Raw genomic sequence first — 22,790 nt, 5'->3', positions numbered from 1 at the left:
GATGAAGACAGCACAGTCGAGACAGAAGAGTTATGCTGATGCACGGCGAAGGCCGTTGCAGTTTGAGGTTGGCGATCATGTGTTCTTGAAGATTGTACCTCTTAAAGGTGTGATGCGGTTTGGAAAAAAGGGAAAGTTGAGTCCAAGGTTTATAGGCCCATTTGAGATATTGGACAGAGTTGGTGATCGAGCATACATGTAAGCCTTACCACCAGATCTTGATAGAGTTTACAATGTTTTTCATGTCTCCATGCTCAGGAAGTATATTGCGAATCCTTCCCATGTTCTTCGTCACGAGCCATTGGATTTGACGTCGAATTTAACATACCAAGAGATTCCAGTCCAGATTCTGGATTGCAAAGTTAAAGTATTGAGAAACAAAGAGATTGGCATTGTTAAAGTCCTTTGGAGGAATCAATTGGTTGAAGAAGCCACGTGAGAACCAGAGGATGAGATAAAAGAAAAGTATCCTGAGCTTTTTGCGCAGTGACGTCAATTTCTGGGACGAAATTCCTTTAAGGAGGGGAGATTGTAATAGCCAAGCTTGGTGAACGGTACAGTTTAAGATTTCATATGTTTATGGGCTACTTGGTTAAGTTTAAGTATAGTTTTGATGTTAAGAGTTGTGATCTATGATTTATGGTGTTGTGACTATAGATGATGTGTGGTGATATTGTAGCATCGTTGCGATTAAATTCATGATAATTTGTATGTTGAGCCAATTGGTATGAGGCCAATTGGAGTGGTTAGATAAGATATAGACGTACAACTTTCATGTTGAGAGCGTTGCCGAAATATGAGGAGAAGCGACGTTGCGATTCGATTTTTAGTTGCAAAGTTTATTGTTGGCTTCAGGTGACAGTGCACCCGCACTGAAAAAGCTACTGCACCCGCGGTGATGGGACAGTATGGTTAGTGCACCCGCGGTATAAAACTCAATGCACCCGCGGTCGGCTAGTGCACCCGCGGTATAAAAGTTAGTGCACCCGCGGTCGACTGTTTTGGATTTTTGGATGACGTGCAGTAGGCGTAGCGCACCCGAGGTACAAGGACTAGCGCACCCGCGGTGCGTGAACAGTAAAGTCGTGTTTTGGAGTTTTTAGTGATTAAATAGAAGGGTTGGCTCACTTTTCTCTCATTCTCTCCACTCTTCTCGGTTTTTCAGCTCTAGGAGACCTAGGGTTCTCAATTTCTTTCACTTGTCCCTTTGATTCAAGCTTCTTGTTGGGTATTTGAAGTGAGAACAAGATCATTGTGGGTTCAAGGAGCTAAGGTAAGCTTGTGGTTTAGTTATTCTTGGATTATGGTGTTCGAGAAATTATGGGATTCATTATTGTGTTGGTTTTATGGGTTTTATGGTATGGTTGTTTGATTATTGGGTTGTTGATGGTGCAATACATGGTTTATTGTTGTAGGTTTTGTACCAAGAGATTAGATTCAAGCTTTCCATTGGTAGTAAGTGGAATTCATTCATTGTGCTCACATGAAGTATATGTATTGTATTTCAATGGTTTTAACATGTTATTCCCTTCCACTTGATTCATGTTATGTATTGATATACTTTGTTGTATATTAGAGGCAATTGTATGTTTCAATTATGTCAAAGGGAATACAAAAGAGAAGAGTCTTCAAAGTGTTTGTTTTAATGCCAAAGAGAGAGTTCAAATTGATTTATTGGATTGATAAAGAGATTGCATGCAATTAGTTGATCAACGACCATAGGCTTATATCCCAACAGAGTATCGATTTATATCGATGGGATATAGGTACAGAGACAGAGATACTATTTAAATGTCAATCCACCAGGGAAAAGAGAAATATCATCGTTATTGTTATGCTATACCATGTTATTCATGTTTCAAGAGTTGGATGGTATTTAATGATTTCAAAGCCATGTTTTACAGAGTATGATATGTATACATTGTTATGTAAGAGTTTCACTTACTGAGTTTTATACTCATTTCAGTTATTTCATGTGATGCAGATAAGAGTGACGGGCCAGGACGTTGATTGGAGCCGAGGTCATATGCATAGAAGATGGAAGGAAGAAGGCTATTTTGTTAGCATTGTTGGACATGATCAAAATGATATTTTGTATTTTGATGCCACACTTATTTGATCATGTATATACTTTTGATTGTAAATATTTTATGTCAAGAAAATTTTAAATCCTTCCTCCCTTAAATTTTAGAAAAAATTCCGCTGTTATTTTAATAAATCGGTCAGAGGTGTTACACTTTCGCCATGTCCTCTCATGTGGTGATAGAACCTACAGGCAAACAATTTAACCGGGCTTTAGCTTTGTCACGTAAGGAGAAAGGAATAAACACAATGTAACAGCATCATCAGAAACTACATTAAATTTAAAAATATCGCAAATTTCAAGAAAATATGTGATGTGCGTGTTTGGGTCATCTAACGTAGATCTCCCAAACTGGACCGTATTCTGAATCATCTGAATTATAGCTAGCTTGATTTCGAAGTGGTTTGCCCGCACAATAAGCCTCACAATGTTGGGACGTGCACCATCCAAAGAAGGCTAGGCATACTCTAGCCTCGGTATGCGGCGTGGCACCTCAACGTGTCTATCTTCATGGTGTTCCTCCTCATGCTCGTGGTCGTGCCTCTCCATCAGTTCCTTAAGTCTCTGGTGTTGTCTTCTTCTGTGGAAAGTTCTTTCCATTTCAGGATCAAACTGCTCAAGCTCCACGTCAAGTGACTTTGGAATGCACTGGAAAAGATATCTGGAAGATAATATGGAGTGTTAGCTCAAGAAAAATAAAATAATGCTAAAGAAAATAACTAAAAATAAAATTGTGAATTAATAGTCCCCGGCAACGGCGCCAAAAACTTCATCGAGCAAAACTTGCACTGTAAAGTTCTTGGTCCAAATTAATAATATTTAAGCTCGAAATAATCGCAAGTGCACGATGTCAAGTTATAATATAATGTACTAGAGTACGATTATCGTTCCACTAGAGACTGTATTTTTCAATTATTATCTTCAATTATTAAATCTTTAGCAACGAAATTTGGATAATTGTTTTCTACTACTACAATTAAATAAAAACTCAAAGATAAATTTAAGATTTAAATGATGAGATATATAATCTAGAATGATTAATTAAAATTCAATTAAAAATGATTTTGTTTGGAATTTCGGTTCACCTACCCCTCGTTATTCACTTAATTCGTTCAATAGTGATTTACACTTCCGACATGATTTCCTAATTAATTGAACACACTCTCTCGAGCTATGCCAAACTAATTCTACTTAGTGATGTAATTAAATTTCTTTAATTATTTATCAAAGGTGAATCGCATGCCTACCTATGAAATCCCCTAACTTTTGACCCTTATGACTATAACTATCAACATGTATCCAATTCCATATTTCTATGTAAATTTTTTATCAACGGACTATGCTACTCGTTCATATCCCAAGCTATTCTCTCGAACTCACTCGCGATATAAAATGATTATTAAAGTTTGCTACGCTTTAATAACTTAATGAAAAACAGTAGCATATTCAAGAATAAATCGATAATCGAAACATAAATTACTTAAATCAACGTTCGGGCTAGGATCCCCTTAATCCCAACAAATACAAAATTTTATCTACTAGACTTCATAGTGAAAAGAAGCAAAACAATGTTTAAACAATAAATTCTAAATTAGAAATACTAGATTTGACAAAAAACGCGAAGAACGATGCTTGGAATCTCGATAATCTTCAACTCCTAAACTTTGCTCCAAACTTTTTCTCCCTTTTTCTCTACTCCTTGGCTCTGAATCCCCCTCTGAAATTTCGTGCCTCTCCTTTCCATATAGCCTCCTTCAGAAAATTTGGAAAAAGATTGGCAACATATCTTTCCAAAAAATCAAATGCGCCCGGGTGGACATAAGTTTCCGCCTTGACGAATGTCTTGCGCAAATCTACTATTACAATTTTTCTTTGACGCGCCCGGGCGGATAGCTTGCGCAAGTCTTCTCCAATTCACACCTTGCAGGCGCCCGGGCGAGTATGAATATGCGCCCGAGCGGATAGCCCTCGAAAATCGCCCACTTATTTTCAGTTTATTCACGAATTTCCTGCATTTTCACCCACGAGACATATGAGCAATAAGAAAACATAATATATGCCAAAATGTCACAAAATGCATGCAATCTAAACGATATTTGCAACACAATGAGCCATAACATAATATGAAAAACACGTAAAATCCACATATATCAATGATCACAAAACTTGAGTAATTAAAGCGATTTTTTAAAGAAAAAAAATTATTAAAAAATATTCATTACTAATTCTCCCCCTTTGTGAGAATAAAAAACATTTAAGTGAAAAAAATTTCAGTTCGAGGGATAATTAATGGAAACTCCCCCTCAAGAACCGAATTAAAATGAGTTTAAAACATTTTTCAGTTCAAGGGATAAGAAAGCTCCCTCTCAAGAACTGAATTTGAAAAACGAGTTCAAAACATTTTTCAATTTGAGGGATAAGAAATCTCCCCCTCAAGAACTGTATTAAAAACTCCTCCTAAAAAATATAGTCATTTACGTGATTCATTGAATTTTTAGCACTTTTTAACATTCAAGCATTTAGGCAACAAATCTTAAGATAGCAGTTCAGTTACATACAAACTAACTGGATAAACATGTTTTTTATTTAATCAAATGCGTGTCCTTTGTATCATACATTTAAGCACACCAACATGTATAAGGGAAATTGCTACTTTAATAGCAAATTTTAAACAATATCAAATATCAGTCAGTTTATACATAATAGACCTGAATATACCAAAAACTGGTTGCCTTGAATGCTTTGAAATGCTGCATCGATCTTGAGTTTCTTTGCCAGAAGAGCAGCTAATTGGCCTTGGACTTGATCTCTGTGCTGGCTAACTGGTCTAGCTGACTCAAATTGGACTCAACTGATGTTGAACCACATTAATCATCTACTTTGACCTGATATGGCAATGTAGCGGCGGTATACTGCTGATGATTAAGCTCCTAATCATCCAACATTTCAAAGTAGTTGGGTTTCGTCTGTTGATCAGCTGAACTGGTAGGCTGGCAACTGAAATCTTTTCCACAACTGAAATCTTTTCCACTGACCAGTTTAGCTATTATGCTGTCACTTTGGACTCAAAACCCTGCAAGTTGCTAAAACTACAAAATACGGAGTCGAGAGAAGTGGCTACAATGTTAGTTGCAAATCCAAAAATTTTCTCTCTTCCTACGGTAAACTCATATAAAATTTTTAAGAGGATTTTGAAAACCATTTTAAATAACATTTTGAAACAAATTTAAAATATCAGTTTTCAAATGTTCTTCTTATAACAACTAGATCTAATACCAATGGATGGATCGGTTCTGACACCTGCGAGGGTGCTTCAAACACAATATTCTCATTAAGGTGCAATTGCTCGTGTTCTAAGAATGTAAACACAGATGAATTAGATCGATTTTGGTTTTAAACCAAGCGAAAAATGCTCGAAATAATATTTCGTTAAGAAAGCGGGATAATTTGAAATCCTTTTACCTTGTATAAACTGAATAACTGAAATGAGGGGGATCAGTTCTTGCTGTATCAGTTCAGTTATGGTGAGAACTGAATTGATATCATCTCGAACTGATCAAATCAATTTGAAAACAATAGTTAAACAATTAAGTACACAAGATATGTTTAGGATTTTCGGAGACTTCAACTGCTCCTACGTCACCCCTTCTACCACCTCTGATAGGATCCACTAGAAGACTTTGATTTATACAACACCTTGTACAAATCCACTCAGCTTACGACTTATGCTACTGCCTAACCGAACTCCTCGCCTAGACTGAAAGCAGCATCTTACAGCCAACACTTGTTTAACATCTATGTGTTAAAGACTACATAGACAAGTTTAACGTCTTTGTGCAAGACTCACTCAGCTATTAAACAAGCTTAACTATCTGTATTTGTGAGTGATTATGTGTGCGTGTGTGAGAACTGATACGAAAGTGTTCTCACACACTGAGGAAAATGTGCTTCTTATATAAGCTGATAACACTTTGAAGTGTTCCCTCAAATCTGGGCGGATTGCTTCTTGTAAGCTGATATATGTTGAGCGTGTCCTTCTTCATTTTTCATGATTTTCATACACTCTTTGTTGATGGTCTTGATCTTGTATTTATAGAGGCTTCGTGACCGTTCTTCAAGACTCATCAAATATGTCCGTTGCAGCTTGAATCTTTTCTTCGATATTTGTGTCTTGTCCTTTCTGACAACATTCTGGAACATCTTGACTTTAAGCTCTGCAGCAACGTTCATTATTGTCCTTTGATTGGAAAATTATTTTCCTTAATGCGCACAGCTGGATTCTACTTAGATAAGCTTGTCTTGTTTTGCAAACTGGTCAGATCCTTACTGATGACCTGAACTGGTCAGTTGAATTGGTTTAGAACTGGTTTGGTGAAATCAAGTTTGCTCGTCAGCTGAACTGATTTCACTGCTTAAGTTGAACTGGTCAGATGGGCTCTTCATCAGCCGGTCGGGCTTCTGAAGGTCTTCTGCTGAACTACCTATCAGCTGGACAATTAGTTGAACTGATTCAGTTTGGGCAATCAGTTGGCGCTTTTAGTTTGCGTCTCAATAGATTCGGTTTCGGCTTGGTAGCTTTCTGCGTACTTAGGTAAATTCATTATAAACAAAATAACAAGTTTTGTTAACACTAAAATCAAGATCGCGAACATGAAATGTTCCAACACAACTTCTTCTCCTCTTCCAAAAAAGGCCAGAACAACAAAACTAATTTTAGTGCCTATACCAAACAAGGTATTACCTATCTCTCAGGTACAAGTGGTCGAGGACAGGGAATACAAGGCTACTGACCAGCCAGTAGAAAAACTCAAACTGATAGCGGTGACAGCTCTACCCAAAAAAAATCAGTATGCCAACGGCTCTTTCTCCTCAAGACCAACGAAAGAAGTAATCATTTGAGATCTCGTCCAATCTACCAGGTCTGGACTGGTCTCCACCTTCTCCATGGCCATGAGGAAAGGAAAAGATAAGTTGACTAAAGTTCAAGTCTCAAAACCAATATCAGCGATCCAGATTCAAATAGACCTGGTGATGGATGAAGTTAATGAATTTTCTGCATAAAAGATCAAGTTCTTTGACGAATGTGTGGAATTCAGATCAGTAATCTTTGGGACAAAATTGAAGAAGAAGGATGTGCTGAAAAGGTACATAGCAATAGAAAAAGCTATTCTACATCAAGTCAAAATTGTGGTCGTAGCTGAAGCTCTTCAACGATGAGATTATCTTCTCGATCTTCTAAAGATTTAAAAGCTGACAACAGTTTGTACCGAACAAAGATCCAACTCTGATCCATCATGCCCAACTGCATTTGATGACATAGTTGTGATAAATCAACAGGATATGGACATGGTCTCCTACAGATGAAGGTCAAATTATGGGAAAATGGTCACAAATTATTTGAGCAAGTGGATTCCAAGGATCAAAAAGTGGTTGGTTCTTCATCTCAGTTTGTCTCTGGGAAGCCAATTGATACTAACTCCAAGGAAGCCAAATTGCATACTCAGTCAGATCCAATCACCTCTCCACCTCTGTGGCAGGTTACTTTAGCAAATGTTTAGGAAGATGTGCAATTCATTGCAAAACAACAGCAAGATGATGATCAAGATGATTTTTTACTGAGCGAACTACTTTCCACATATCATTTGACTAAGAAAACTAAAGTAGTGATCTCTAATGTAGAGGTCATTCTATCTGAGGATGTACTTATGATTGAATCTGACGAAACTGCTTTTGTTCGAGGAATTATACACGAAGTAATTGAGATAGCTATGACTGAGCAAGATGATCCATAACCTCAGTCAGACTAAAGAGAAACAAACTAAGGTACCTATCAGCCAAACTGAATCAAGAGTCCTAATTATCGAACAAGCAAGATCTTCTAGCAGGCAGGCTCTTGGACTAACAGTTACTACATCCAAAGAACTACCAAGAATAGAGTCATCCTCTCCTGATTTGGACTTAACTGATGAAAGAACTTTGGATTAGATCATTTCAAGTCTTACTATCATCTCCTCTTCTATAACAATTATGAAAAGAAGCAATCTGAATACTGAGGAAGTCTTAGAATCTTTCAAAGATAAAATTTTCAGAGAAGTTTTAGATCTATCCAGGAGCATGATCGACATATTTAATTGGCTGGAGCAGATAAAAAAATGCAGCCACTGCTACTCATCTTGATGGGCAAATTCAAGCCAACAACTTTCAAATCTGCACCAAGTTAGAGGAAGTTCAATCAAATTTTAATGACAAGATTGTTTGCGTCAGTTCTCAGTTATCTTATGTTTTTGCCTACCTAAAGCCACCATCTGTTGTTAACAAAAAGGAAGAAGAGGAGAGGTCAACTGGCTCCAGTCAGCCTAAATATACTGATGCATAGAAGAAGCCTATTGAAATATACAGTGGTCAGTTTAGAAGATGATACATAAAGAACAATTCATATATAGTTAGTTAGATAGATATGTTGTATATATTGTTGAGAATAAATGAATTCAGTATTTTTTTGGCATAATTTTGTCAAACACGAAAAAATGAGATATTCGTTGAAACATTTTAAGTTTTAGTGATTGAAGAAGGTTGGTGATCAAACGGATATTTACAAAACCTAACCAAACTGAATTCAAGGATGAAAACCGAATTTCATATGAATAAGTTTCCTAATAAACCTAACTGTTTACAAAGCTAGGCTGATAAAATATAATAAGGATATTGATAGCCAAATCGATTCATGGTTGACTGATGAAGCCCAACTGACAGTCTATATAGTTCATCAGTCAGTCCAAATCCATACATTCCTTGAAAAATCGGTATAATCAGTGATTAAATATCAAAGCCTAGTTGAAATAGCGGATAAAGCTTTCCGAACATGTCAGAAATGACGAAGACATGGCAACAATGATATCTGTATTTGGAAACATATACAATTTGAAAAGATTACCGTTGCATATTAAACTATAAATAGATGAGTTGAACAAGCTTTGAATGTTACACAGTTACACCATCTATATTTGAATTATAGAAAACAAACTGATTTCCTATGAAGAAACTTTTTGTGAGCCAAGCTGAAAAATAGCAGCACACGCTGATAAATCATTTTCTGATCATTTTGAGGATCAAATTTTAAGAGTTTCAATTAAGCAGTATTAAATCCTACTCAAGTGAGTGATTTCAAATTGTTTTGTAATTACCGAAGTCTTTTAGTGCAAATCTTCCGTGAGGAAGAAGCGTGACATATGAATCTTGAAATCTCCGAACATTCAGAAACAAATTTAGGCGTATATATTTTTCAGTCTACCTATTTTTCTATTATTCAGCAAAACCCAACTGATTTTTTTGATAAGTCATTGGTCAACCAGTTTCAGTAAGCCTACTTCCAAGCAGCTCATACCAATTGACTTGAGAACTCAACCGACAAGAGCAAAATTTCAATATTGTTAATTCAACCAAAAAACTTTAGAGATAAATTTATTCAAATCACTAAATTTATTCACTCCTAATAATTTACACTTCTAGATGTATTTATTTTTACATGTTTTATTCCATCTATAAAAATATTTTCATTTGTTTTTTTATTTTGATTAAACCTTATATAAATTTTCATACATTAATTATTATAAAAAGATAAATTAATTTTAATACAAAACATTAATTTTTTATTTCTTTCATGTTTGCTAAAAATTATTATATAAATTGATTGTTGATAGTGTGAGAAGCAAAATTCATATAATTGAAAAAAGCAAATGTTTTGTAAAATAAGGACATTGTTATAATTTTTCTTTTTAAAATAAACTTGAAAACAATTTTTCTCAACTTACTCAAACTTTAGTTATATTAGCTTTTAGATTTATTTTCACCCTCACTTTTTTTTCTCACATACTTTTAAAAAATCTCTAGAAAAATCACTTTAAAATAAGTAAACATTCTCCCAAACACTCTCATAAACCAGTCAAATTATGAGTTGAATTTGTAAGCTTTAACTATTATAACTAAACTTGAATTTGGCAAAAACAAACATCGTAATTTTAATTGAGCGAGTTTACAAACTTAGTTACCAGTCACGCAAATGACAACCGTTATCTGCATAATAATTGTGGACAAAAAGAAATGCAAAAGATTGCAACAAGAAATAGAATCTACAAATTAATGTCAATTTCAAATGAAGCCCGGAGATATAAGAAACCTTTCAAGACAAATGTAACATGCATTAAAGTTTTTTGGCACCAAAAAAGGAAAGTTACTCAAGAATCATAGGAGTTAGGGTCTCTCAACTTTCCATGTAAATATTATACAAGAGTTAATGGACACCAATTTTACAAGTCTCAAAACATCAATGTCCCAAACAATACAGGGAGTACCCTATTTATGGCTGAATCTTGATACCAGATTGAAGACCAGCTTGAACTTTGTTTGAGAAATGTTGTTCCAACCTGCAAGCCAAAAACAGATTTAAATGCATGAAGACGATAGCAACTGATTAATATACATTCTAGATATATAAAAAAAATTAAGTAGAATTTGAGGCATTTCAGAAGCTGCACATCATGCCTCGTTGAACATTTGTAATAAATTGTTTCTGGAGAGTTGTACGTTCGCGCATTTGAAAACATTCTCTTAACATCAGCCACAAACATCTCGAAGGTCACATAATATTGTTCAGACTCGACACGCTTTGACATTGTTTTCAGATCTGCAACATTAGAAAATGTGATATCAAGCATAATAATTTTGTATCATCACAAACTCCGTAGAATTCTCTAGGAAGATAAGAAATTTGTTCTGAAATTTCAAGGCGCATATACATGTTCAGGCTTCTCAGAGACTGTCGTCCAAAATGAATCTTGAAATTGATAACAAGATGTGGTGTCCAAGCAAAATCATCATATGAAGGAGTAAGATTGATTAAAAGTGTACCCATAGGATCTTTGATGATGTCATAGTAATCAGGTACATCCCGTGCATCAACAGGTTCCTTGAAAGGCCAAGCATCAGGATGATCATACATTGCCTGCTTGAAAAGGAAGAGTATCAATAGCATGATTTGGCAAGTAAGACCTGATTCAAATGCCCATAATAGAGATGGTAAGAATGAAATCTTGATATAGAATGGTCAAATAGGGGAATAATTAGACCACGATTGATATGCTGGAATTTTACGAAGCAGTAATGGAATAAACTTTAGAATGGAACGAGGATGGGAATGATACGTTTATTCCATCTGTATCAGAAGAAATGAGAACAATATAATGAAATTATTTTAAGTCAAATTACATTTTATTAAGAAGTTCAAAATAATATTCATTAAAAACTTGTTTATTACATCAGTCAAAAAGGAAAACTTGTTTATTATTATTATTATGTATTATTATCATAATAGTCATTATTTTGTATTATTATCATTTTTATGATTAATTTTTTTTTATTATCATCATTATTATATTTTGATTATTACATGATAATTAGTATTGCTCCATTATTTATTATTATTATAAAATTGTTCTTTAATAATTAATACTAATATTAATATTTTTATATCATTACTATAATTATTATAGTGTTTAATTAATTAAGTAATTAATTAATTATTAATTATTATTATTATAAAATTATTCTTTAATAATTAATACAAATATTAATATTTTTATATCATTACTATAATTATTAGTGTTTAATTAAGTAATTAATTAATTAATTATTATTATGAATATTATTTTATTCTTATTAAGTTGTTATTTTTTTTAATATTATTAGATAAAAATTATTATTGTTCTGTTTATTACTTTATACAAATTATTATTATTATTATTATTTATAAAAAATAAATTCTAAAGATTGATTATTAAAATATTTTTAAAAAAAATGGAAGACAATATATAAATAAAAAAAGTTGGGAGAATGGATCAACAGTAAACCCAACAAAAATGGAAGGAATGATTCCCATTGGAGTGGGTATTCCTAATCCTATGGATTAATCAAGCACGAAAAAATGGGGTAAGGAGTGTCTATTTCATCCTCACGAAATTCTCATATACAGTGTACCAAGCATATGCGTGAGACGGTCTCATGGATCTTTATCTGAGACAGATCAATCTTACCGATATTCACAATAAAAAGTAATATTCTTAGCATAAAAAGTAATACTTTTTCATGGATGACCCAAATAAGAGATCCGTATCACAAAATACGATCCGTTAGACCGTCTCACACAAGTTTTTGTCTATGGGTTAACGGGATACCACTAAAAACAATTTAGCAAGTGTTGAATAATATATATAATTATCGCTTAATTAAGATTAGATACGAACTTATCTATATTTGTTTGTATTTGAATTCTTAGGATCGGGGCAACTAATATCTCATTTATCCCTTATACTAAGGGATTTAGTTTACATACAGTTCTATTAAGTACATTGTATTTTCCCTCCATTTTTCAATTCATCCAATGAAACGCTGAGCGTTCTGAATAATTCTCCTTTCCTAAAACTACGAGAAGTTAATGTGCTTTTCATGTGAACCATCTTTATCTGAAGAATTCCTCTACATGAAATTCCCTAATATCCATCAGGGTGGTTACAGTTCCATAGTCACTTTAGCAAACATGAAAGAAATAAAATAGAAAAAGAACCCATGGAGACTCACTTTCAGGAGCGAGCGCATAAATGCCGTCAATGATTTTTGAAGTGAAGCGGCATCTGATGATGAGGTCACGGTCTTAAAACGAGAATGACCATATTCATCTGGGCTCCAGCCAGCCTCCCCTATTATTAAGGTATAGGTAATTTTAAATTCGGATGCTTCTCGTAAAAAGGAAAAAAAAAGCCATAAAATTGAATAGAGGATGCAGGAAAAAGGGGGAAAAAAGAAAAAAAAAAGAAGAAGAGTAAACTAAGGGTGTGTTCATGGCTGACTGAGGTAGCCATAATTATCAAGGATACACAGTGTTTCGATAAAATAACAAACAAAACTTTAAAAAAAATACCACCTACCAGCTTCACTCACGTGTTAAGACAGACTGCATCAACCAGCTTGGGAAAGTAAACTATTTTGTTAATCAAAACTTGGATGCGTTGTTGATTCAACAGGGTGAAAATACAGGATACAAACTATATGATGTATGCAACATTACAGCAAACAGACTAAACACTTAAATCATCATATAAATAATAAAATATAAACATGTGGTCAGTAAGGTAGGAATGAAAAGGAAAGACTCACTCAAACCAGGTATATCCTCAACCTTGATGGGCTTTTTGGGCATTGGAATACCAGCTTCTTTCTGATTAACAAAATGAACATCAGATCGATGCGTCTAAAATCAACAGTGATTTTGATAATGAAGTACAAAATTGAAAGACATGAAGAAAACAACAATTTAAATTAAACCACAATAAATGCATCAAAATGTAAGAAATTATCCACCAGACCAAATCCCCAAAGTAATAAGGAAGGATATCAAGAAAGACACCTTCTGAAAATCAATGCCAGGGTAGACAATATGACAATTTGATAGCTCCCTAATCTTTTCGTCGATAGCCTAAAACCCAAATACATAAGTCAACTGCACTTATCAACATGAAAGGAATGCGTCAATGAAGAATAAAAAGGCCCATAACTGATACCACATTATCAGCTCTAAAAATTGTAACGATTGATCAAAATATTATGGCCTTATGCATCAATACTTACAATATAACCTAATCAATTCAGCTAATAATTCTAAAATTATACAGAAATAGAAGATTTTGCCTGCCGTTGGCGTCGTATCATAGTTGATAAATCAGTGTATGGAAGCTTAGGATCAATTTTACATTCCATAAGAATTCCTCCGTCGTAATCCTTAATGTAGCTGCAAGAAGATGAGTCAATAAAAAGGAATTGAAGGTTTAATGTCTGCCAAAACATTATATCAACATACCCATGCCACCGTTCTTTCTCCAAGTAAATTTCTTTTGTAAAGCCCTAAAAAGTATCTGACGGTCAGAGACTCAGAACTGATCCATGCATCAATAGAAATAGCCATCTATAGAATAGTAACAGTAACCCAACCAACCCGACCTAACCTCGCAATCTTTGTGTAGCTAGAAGTTAAAAGGGACATAAAAGAACAAGCTAACAGTTAAAGCTTGGAACTTAAACATCAACAACACCTAACATAAGATCAGCAACAAGCTTTGAAGAGATAAACTATTGATATCTTTGAGAACATTAAACTCATAAATGAGCTGTACAAATGGATCAAATACATTGATTGAACCACGTTAGACCATAGCCTGTTGGAACATACAAGTCCAAGATTAAGAACTTTCGTTCCTTCTAATATTTTAGGCTTATTAGTTTTCATATTTAGTTATTGGGAGCCCAAACAAATTTAATTAGATATTAGCAGGCTTTAGTTTAGTTTATCGGCGTAGTTTTCAAATGTTGGCTTAGTGGATTACTTAAAAATGAAGCCACTGTGGTTAGATTAAGTTGGTATGGACATATAGTCATATATAATGGTGTTCAGAAACCGAACCAAACAGTTAAACCAAAACAAACCGTAAGGCTTGGATCGGTTTTCAAATCAATCAGGGTTTGAATTGGTCTTAAAATTAACCAAACAGAAAAAATCGGGTTGATTCAAGTTTTGAATAAAAATAAAACAAACCAAACCGATTAAATAAATATAAAAAAATATGGAATAAGTTTTTTTAATTTAGTGTGATTTTTCTTGGATATAGAAATATTTTATTTGATTTTTAGTTTTTAATATATTATTAGGGAGCGAAGTAACAATACAATTATGTTGACAATTTATTTATCATAGAATTTAGTCCAGATAAATGTAACTACATCCCCCAAAGTTTACGATGTTTATGAGTTGCAAAATTATATAACATGCATAAGTATTTTTATTTATAGTATTTATTTAATAATTCTATTTAATGATTAAATAAAATGTTCATTCAACTTCTATCAAATATTAATTGTTACTTTTTCTTAATTATAATATCTCATGTATTAAATCACTGTGAAACTCAAAATTTAAATAGCATCATCCAAACCGTACCAAACCGAAATTCATGGTTTGGTTATAAAAAATTCATGGATGGTTTGGACTTTGGTTTGAAATTTTATAAAACCGATATAATAGGGTTTGGTTCGAATTTTTATCTAAAACTGAACCAAACCATAGTTAAACACCCCTAGTCTTATATGTATACCTTGTACAATTCATTTTGCAAAAAAGAAAAAAATACAAAGAAAAACTGAAAGAAAAGAAGAAGACCATTTTATTGAAACTCATCCACGAATTTGAAAACTTCAAACCTCCTAGAAGTAGTGTTCTAAAAATCCCCGCCTAGGACCGCCTAAGCGGCGCCTAGGTGCTGGGCGGTCCAAAACCGCCCCGATTTTAGGCTAGTCGAAACTTCTAGGCGCCACCATATTAATCGGCCCGGCCGCCGCCTGGCGCGAAAGCAGCCTAGGCGATTTTACAATTAAAAATCCGCCTAGGCGGTTTACACTTAAAAAAAAAAACAAATTATGATATTCCTAATTATAGTATATATGCATATCACCACCTAGCCGGATTTCTACTTTTAAAAAAAACCAAAATAATAACATTAATAAATAATAATTATACTTTAAAGAATAATGTTGGAAACATATTTGACATTTGTATCGGATGAAGAGGAGGATGGAGCCATGGATTTTGAGTTTGAATCCGATACAGAAGATGTATTGGAAAAATATGGAGATGAACTAGAAGAGTTAGATGTTTAGGTTTAATATCAATATATTATGTTGGAAAAAATGTTGAACAAATTTAATTTTCATTGTACAACGGTGGTAGTAAAGTAGTAAACTGACGTGGATGATTCATATATAAAAATTTATTAATATATATTTATTATTAAAATTTTAAATTTTATAATAATATATATTTCATATATAAACATAATACTCATGAACCATTTACTGAATTTAAGCTTTAAAAAAAACTGCCTAGCCAACCGCCTAGCCAACCGCCTAGTCACCTAGGCGGTAGGTAACCGCCCGCCTACCGCCTACCGCTTTTTAGAACACTGCCTAGAAGATTTGCATCTCTTTCAAGGTTACTTGCAAAGTTTCAACCCTTAACACCAAGGTTCCTACTTGGGTAAATAGTGGGTCGAGGTACAACAATGGATGCTTCTAGTTCTTGCCTCGTTATCTGGAATGGGTATAGCTATGTTATCGAATACTTCTACGTACCAAGATTCTTGCTTTGTCAAGCAATGTGTCAAGGTAATGCATCATGTTCATTATTTTTCTAAATCAGTTTTTGTCATTTTGCTACGTTTGTCATAAGGCAGTTGTGTGTTCATCTCTTCTATCTTCGAGTCTAGTTATGTCTTTTATTCCCCATCTATTACTATGTATATCGTGCATTTGATTTTTAAAACTTCCTTGCAGTTGTATGACTATCCTGTATCTTGTCGAACATATCTGGATTCATTTATATCCATGACTGTGTCATCACCATTTTCACGGTATTATGGTAGAAAAGCTAGGTTTTAAAATTCATGTTTTGTTTCATCGGTTGTCTTTTTTGTTTCATTCTTGGTTTGGGTCTCAACAGCCTGTAAAAGTTACAATTTCTACCGGCTACTATTTATTTTGTGTTTTCTAAATGTCTCTAATTCATCTTTTTCTTATAATAATATTATAAATTTAAAAACAAAGAAGGTGTGAGATCAAATGTTTCAGTCAAACTCAAGGAATTCCAAGGGTCACCAAAAGTTCATCAATAACTCGAGTAAGACCGAGAGTCGCTCAATTTGGGGGTACTTCAAAAGACACCCAAGGCATTTCATTGTTTTGAGTCATTTTTGGGTCCATCAACATGTCTCCAGAACCTTCCTTGGGCAAACTCTAGCCACAGCTAAAAGCAATCTGGTCAAAAAACGTAATCCAACCGAAAGCTAGTCAACCGACGAACTTCTTCCATTCCAAAGCAGTCAAAGCACGAAGAAATATAAAATAAGGCCTTCCAAAAATTTCATGGTTGACAATTATAGAGTAGCTAACAAGTTTGAAGGTCATTTTTAATTTGGTCATGTATTAAGTAGTGTTCTAAAAAGTGACACTACACGCGAGTAACCGAGATTAAACGTGAGGCGTGGATAAAACGCAAGGATTTGGCTAACACCGTGAAAAACAGAAAAACCCATGCTTCATCGCATTAAGTGCACTTAATGCTAAATAAAGGCAAGCTTTATAGTTTCGACATTAATATTACAATAATTTAATACTTTAAAAATAATATACTAAAACTTTTATATTGATTTTAGACATCTGATATTCTTTCCCCAAAAAATTCCAGCTTCATTCAATTTTCTCCAAATAAACCTAACGACCATGAGTTTATTTTCCAGCTTCATTCATTTTTCTCCAAATAAACATAATGACCCTGAGTTTGTTTTGTATAACAGGAAAGATGAGTGAGATGAAGAAGATGAAATAGAATCAGTCTTATAATGGGTAGAACAATATTTATAATTTTTTGGTAGGTGATATAATACTATAATGCAATTAACAAATATAATATCAAGACTTTTGTGTTTTTTAGAAATTGAAATTTATAGATTTAATCTTAAATTTATTGTGTTAATATATTGATTCACTGAGTGTTTTGCTTAATATAATTAAAATTGTATTAAAATTTAAAAATATTTTTTACGTTTAATCACCTACTAATCACACCCAAGCTTGTAATATTTAATGTTTGCTCTTGAGTCTTCATCATGTTTCACACCTTTTAGAATCTTAGTATTAGTATTAAGTATTTTTCCATTTCCAACACAAACCTTAACTACAAAATGCTTTCTACTTAGCATGAAAAATACTTAATACACCTTCACTTCTTATCCTAAAAACCCAAACTAATTCACTTCTAATTCACCTCGAATCCTTGTCCAAGCAGAAACCAAATTCCTCCACTCTTATTCCCACATTGTTCAACATCAACCAACAAACTCTCTTGTTCTAACACAATATAGCAGAACCCAAAAACATATTAAAAAACAAGGGCTGTTCAACATTGACCTAGAAATATTATCAAGCCAACAAGAGAATGTGGTGCTGGCCACTAGTGGTTTAGCAGAAGTGTCTGTCATATGCTCAAACCCATGCTATAACAATTCCCTAGGGTGAACAAACAGGAGGCTAAAATGCAAGAGCTGGGCATCAGAAATATTTGAGGACAAATCCAGTTGATTAAATATTTACAAACTTCATTCCGAAATCAAACCAATGGAGTCATTTCAAGTCTTTTAAATGTAAATGAACTACCTAGACACTTCTTGTCATTTTGGGTAGTTGTAATCTTTTGATAATATTATTATTATTTGACAGAATGCATGCAGGCTATAAACCAAATCAATGCTGAACTGATATTGCAAATTGCTAATGCATATGAAGCAGAGATGTATGATATTCACATCTCACCTGTTTTACAAAATAGCCAACAGCATTATTATCAGCATATGTGAGAAAATGAGAGAGATTATCCCCATCACGTGCATGCTGCTTTAAGTGATTCATCAGTCGGGTCCCATAGCCTTTAACTTGTTCATCGGCAGTAATTGCGCAAAAAGCTATCTCCCCAAACCGTTGACTATACATACATTTAAAGTGACAGATACTTATTGGCACAAAAACACACACATGCACCAGAAGGAACTCATGGTTTAATATATGAGGAATGCATCCTTGGAAATCAGTATTCCTAAATACCTTCTATATATTTCTTATAAAAATGTCCACAACATTAGCTTTAAATCTTGTACCATAAAGAGTAGATATGAGAGTATATCTTGATATCATGATAAGGACAGTCAAGAATATAGTAATGCAGGATTATCAACCTCATAAATGGACAATTGGAAACTAAAAACTGATACTCTAGCATAGTTATAATCAGCGTATCAAAAATATGTTTATGGTTTTCAAATAAAATAGAAGCAAATAGTCAAGGTTCTAAAATTTATTTTTTTAAAAAAAAATCGAACCGCCTAAGCAGTGTTACCCGCCTAACGGGTTTTGAGCCACCTAGGCATCTGATTTTTTCACCACTGCCTAGAGACACCGATTTTTTAAAAAGCGAGGCGGTGGGCGACTGCCTAGGCGCCGCATGTTAGAACAGTGCAAATAGTATATTGAAGACATATTACCTAGCATACGGCCTATATGTAATACCACCAACAACCACATTGCGCCGAATGACCATCACGGATTTGTGATTTCTGCAATAGAAGTAGCAAAGACAGTGAAAATCAACAAAATATTATGTACTACATAAACAAATATTTTTTCTGTTATACTAAACAAAAAAATATCAATATGAAAGGATGGTTCACATGTAAACTTGTTGATTTACAAGTGGATATGGTAAACTCAGAACACAAGGCAACACATAATTTTGGGTAGTTAAGTTGTGAGAGTCTACATCCACGAAAAAACTCACAAAGGGTTCATAAGACATATCATGATAAAAAGAAATAAAAGATATACCATAATTTATCAACGTCCATCTGAATAATAAAGTATTCTATTATTTCGAATAAACGAACAACCCCAGAGAGCTTTGAACATGACTTTTAACATATAAGCAATCACCAAACAACTATAGTGGACATCACAAAAACAACTACCATAATTGACCCTAACAAGAAATTTGGTCAAGAGGCATCTCAAAAGCAGCTGCAAGGTCTGAAGTCATATTGGAGATACAAGGGGCTTCTTTTACATCCTACAATATGATGTTTATACGCAAATCAATCCTCAATCCTCAATCACAATAAAATACCAACAAGGAGGCAGGGACTTAATATCCCAAATGGACACTATCTGGTGCATCTTTCTAGAATGTATTCAATTTAGACAGGGCGGATGATGACATCAAAACTTTATATGGAACAGTTCAAAATTTAGGGAGGCAAACCTATCCATTAAAAGACGAACAATGTATTCCCTTGGCATATTGGGTAGTTGCCTGGCAAAAATGTTCTTCAATCCTATCAACCTGAAAATTAAAATGCCAAAATGAAATTAAGTTCAGCATTCTTTGGTTAATTATTTTATGCTTGGCCAAACACGATAGAGGCAGCAGAAATTTTTGGTCAAGCATCAGATAGATTGATGGAACGACATATTTAACAAACAAGCTTAACACGTGATATTAAGAGAGGGAAAGAGAGATACCAAACCATGTGTTCATCATCACCATCATTTGAAACACATACGAATTTGAGCCTCCCTGCTTCCTCCTGTAAATTTAACACAAGTACCCTGATTGGCAACATACTGGAATTAAAAGAAAAGGTATAGCAATTATTTAAATTCGTAGAGCTTACCTCCCTCTTCAAACTCTCCTCCCTTGAACTGTAGGCCCCGCTGGTTTGTATGTTATCCGTAAAAATGCTCTTCACATTATCTTCCTTGACCACAATCCCTGGTACCGAACCATTGGTCCCGGCAACCGCATTGCCTGAACTATTAACATTACTATTATTCCCATTATTAGCAGTCCCGCCATCTCTCCCAACGTCAGTGGGTTCAACTTTAACCGAGTTCTCAGCTTTGAGCTTCGTATTTCTAACTACTCCAATGTTGGGCCCCGCGGAATTACTGTTTTCAAGCCGAGACGCGGTGAAATTGCGCACGGAGGAATCATCGTATTCCTCATCGGCAACCTCCTCGGACTCTTCATCCGAGTCTGAGTCGGCGCCACGAGCACTGATGCTCTCCAGGTCATCGTTGGATGTCAGCGCACCGTCACGCGTGTCCGATAAAGAAGGCGGGAATGGCGGCGCGTGGTCTTCAGGCGGCAACTTACGCTTGTGTATCGTCGAAGTGGCGGAGGCAGTGGCCGAGTGAGACGGTGACGGAGACTGTGAACTCCTCGAACGGACTGGCGCCGTTAAATGCGATGAATGCCCATCCATTATTCTTGCAAATATTACTATCTAGAAAAGTAACAGAAGATCAGAGAGGAGTACGATTGAAATTCAGTTCATAATGATCTTCACATAGACATTGGTCAGTTAGGGTTTTTGAGAAATTTGGGATATGATTTCCATATTCGTTTACTCGTTCGCTGATTTGATAAGACTCGCTGACGTATCGTTCGTGTTATTTCTTTTTTTTTTTTTGGATTTGTTTATGATAACAAGTTGCTTATAAATAGTGGCTTTTGAGGTTATTAAATACACTCTTTCAAGAATAATCAACACCTTAGTGGAATGAGTTTGGATACCTAAGCACATACTTCTTCAAAAATTATCTACATCTCGATGAAGTTTGAAGTTCTTACAAACCTCTCAAGTATGAGGAATTTAGAAGTCTCTCAAGTATTAGGAAGATCGTTCAAATATTATTTAAGGTGTTATTCAAACTCAATTCAAGTTGTTACGGATGCTACATAATTAAATCGCATTGACTAAAGTCTATGCGACATGCTTGTTGATAAAGTGTTGATAGAGATAATTGAATTCATGATCATTAGTCAAAACTCTCATTTACTCCACTAACTTGAATATTGTGATGATAATATAATTTAATTTTGAATAAATATATACAATAAAACTTCGATAAATTAGATAGTATCACCGCACATGCGATGTGTATAAAATAATATAGCATATTTAGGCTACGTTTGGTTGGAAGGATAAGATAAACTAATGATTAGTATGTAAATGATAAAGAAAATGATTGTGGTAGGATTGTAATATATGGTGTAAAATAATATTATGTTTGGTAAGATTTTTAACTGTAGGATAATTTTGAATTTTTTGATGAAAAGACAAAATTGCCCTTTCCCTACGCGGCGGCGGCGACAGTCGCCGGCGGCTGGCCGGCAGGAAATGGTCGGCCGGAAACGGCTGACGGGGGCGCGGCCGGAAACGGCCGGCCGGAAAAATCGGCCGGCGCCGGCGGTCGGCCGGCAGCGGTCGGTGGCGGGAAGTGGTGGTGAGTTTGAATATAAGAGAAGGGTAAAATTGGAAAAATAGGAAGTATTAAGAGTTGGATAAATAATCCTAGGGGGTGAGGAGGTATTATTTTAACCTACCTAATATAACCTAATCATTCATAGGAGGGATTGACTTGGTTAAATAATCACGCGTACAAAACAGCTGACTAGGCAGGATAAAAAAAATAATCCCGCCTAATTACGCGTACCAAACGCTCCCTTAGTATTATATGTTGTATTAACCACATTATATGATTTATTAACCACATTATATGATTTAATTATTAATAAATTTAAAAGTTATTTGATAAAAATATATAAAAATTTGATGAAAAATACTTATAATTACTAATATCTAATTAAAATCAAATTTACATATCTACATAATATATGGATAATTTCTTGGGGGGAAAAACATGGTATCCCAATGATAAGTTCAATTATTATATGTAATATATAAATATTGTTGGGAACATGTAATTTTATTGATAAATGTGTTAATTAATCGATAAATTAATAAATATTATTTTAAAAAGTGTATTTCAAAAAATATCATTAAATTGATAAAACACTTTATTATTAATTTACTATGTAGTTATTATTTTATTATTATTATATTTTTTGTATTAAGATTTTATATATTTGATATTTGTAAAGAACATCAATTCAACTCATTTAATATCAATAATATCTCCCAACAATAACTTAACATCTAAAAGG

The 22,790-nt window shown here is 34.1% G+C and overlaps 1 protein-coding gene across 2 annotated transcripts; it reads right to left on the bottom strand.

The window, feature by feature from the left end:
* Positions 1 to 10,208: 10,208 nt before the first annotated feature.
* On the bottom strand, positions 10,209 to 21,247 carry LOC142530410 (histone acetyltransferase GCN5). 2 transcript variants are annotated; one of them, XM_075636242.1, is made up of 13 exons: positions 20,455 to 21,247; positions 20,303 to 20,367; positions 20,043 to 20,123; positions 19,273 to 19,344; positions 18,548 to 18,716; positions 13,992 to 14,035; positions 13,823 to 13,922; positions 13,542 to 13,610; positions 13,292 to 13,352; positions 12,716 to 12,834; positions 10,991 to 11,087; positions 10,625 to 10,766; positions 10,209 to 10,506 (listed from the first exon to the last, which is right to left on the bottom strand). In XM_075636242.1, the coding sequence occupies exons 1-13, from the start codon at positions 21,043 to 21,045 to the stop codon at positions 10,440 to 10,442; spliced, it is 1,677 nt and encodes a 558-aa protein (XP_075492357.1). In that variant the 5' UTR covers positions 21,046 to 21,247; the 3' UTR covers positions 10,209 to 10,439. The 2 variants fall into 2 exon arrangements, with proteins under 2 accessions (XP_075492357.1, XP_075492358.1); XM_075636243.1 differs by having other exon boundaries at positions 10,991 to 11,084; positions 20,455 to 21,246.
* Between the last annotated feature and the right edge of the window lie 1,543 nt (positions 21,248 to 22,790).

Source organism: Primulina tabacum, chromosome 17 (assembly GCF_025594145.1).
Source record: "Primulina tabacum isolate GXHZ01 chromosome 17, ASM2559414v2, whole genome shotgun sequence".
Classification (NCBI taxonomy): Eukaryota; Viridiplantae; Streptophyta; class Magnoliopsida; order Lamiales; family Gesneriaceae; genus Primulina; species Primulina tabacum.
The sequence above is the reverse complement of the archived record's forward strand: the minus strand, read 5'-3'. Positions and strand labels throughout refer to the sequence as shown.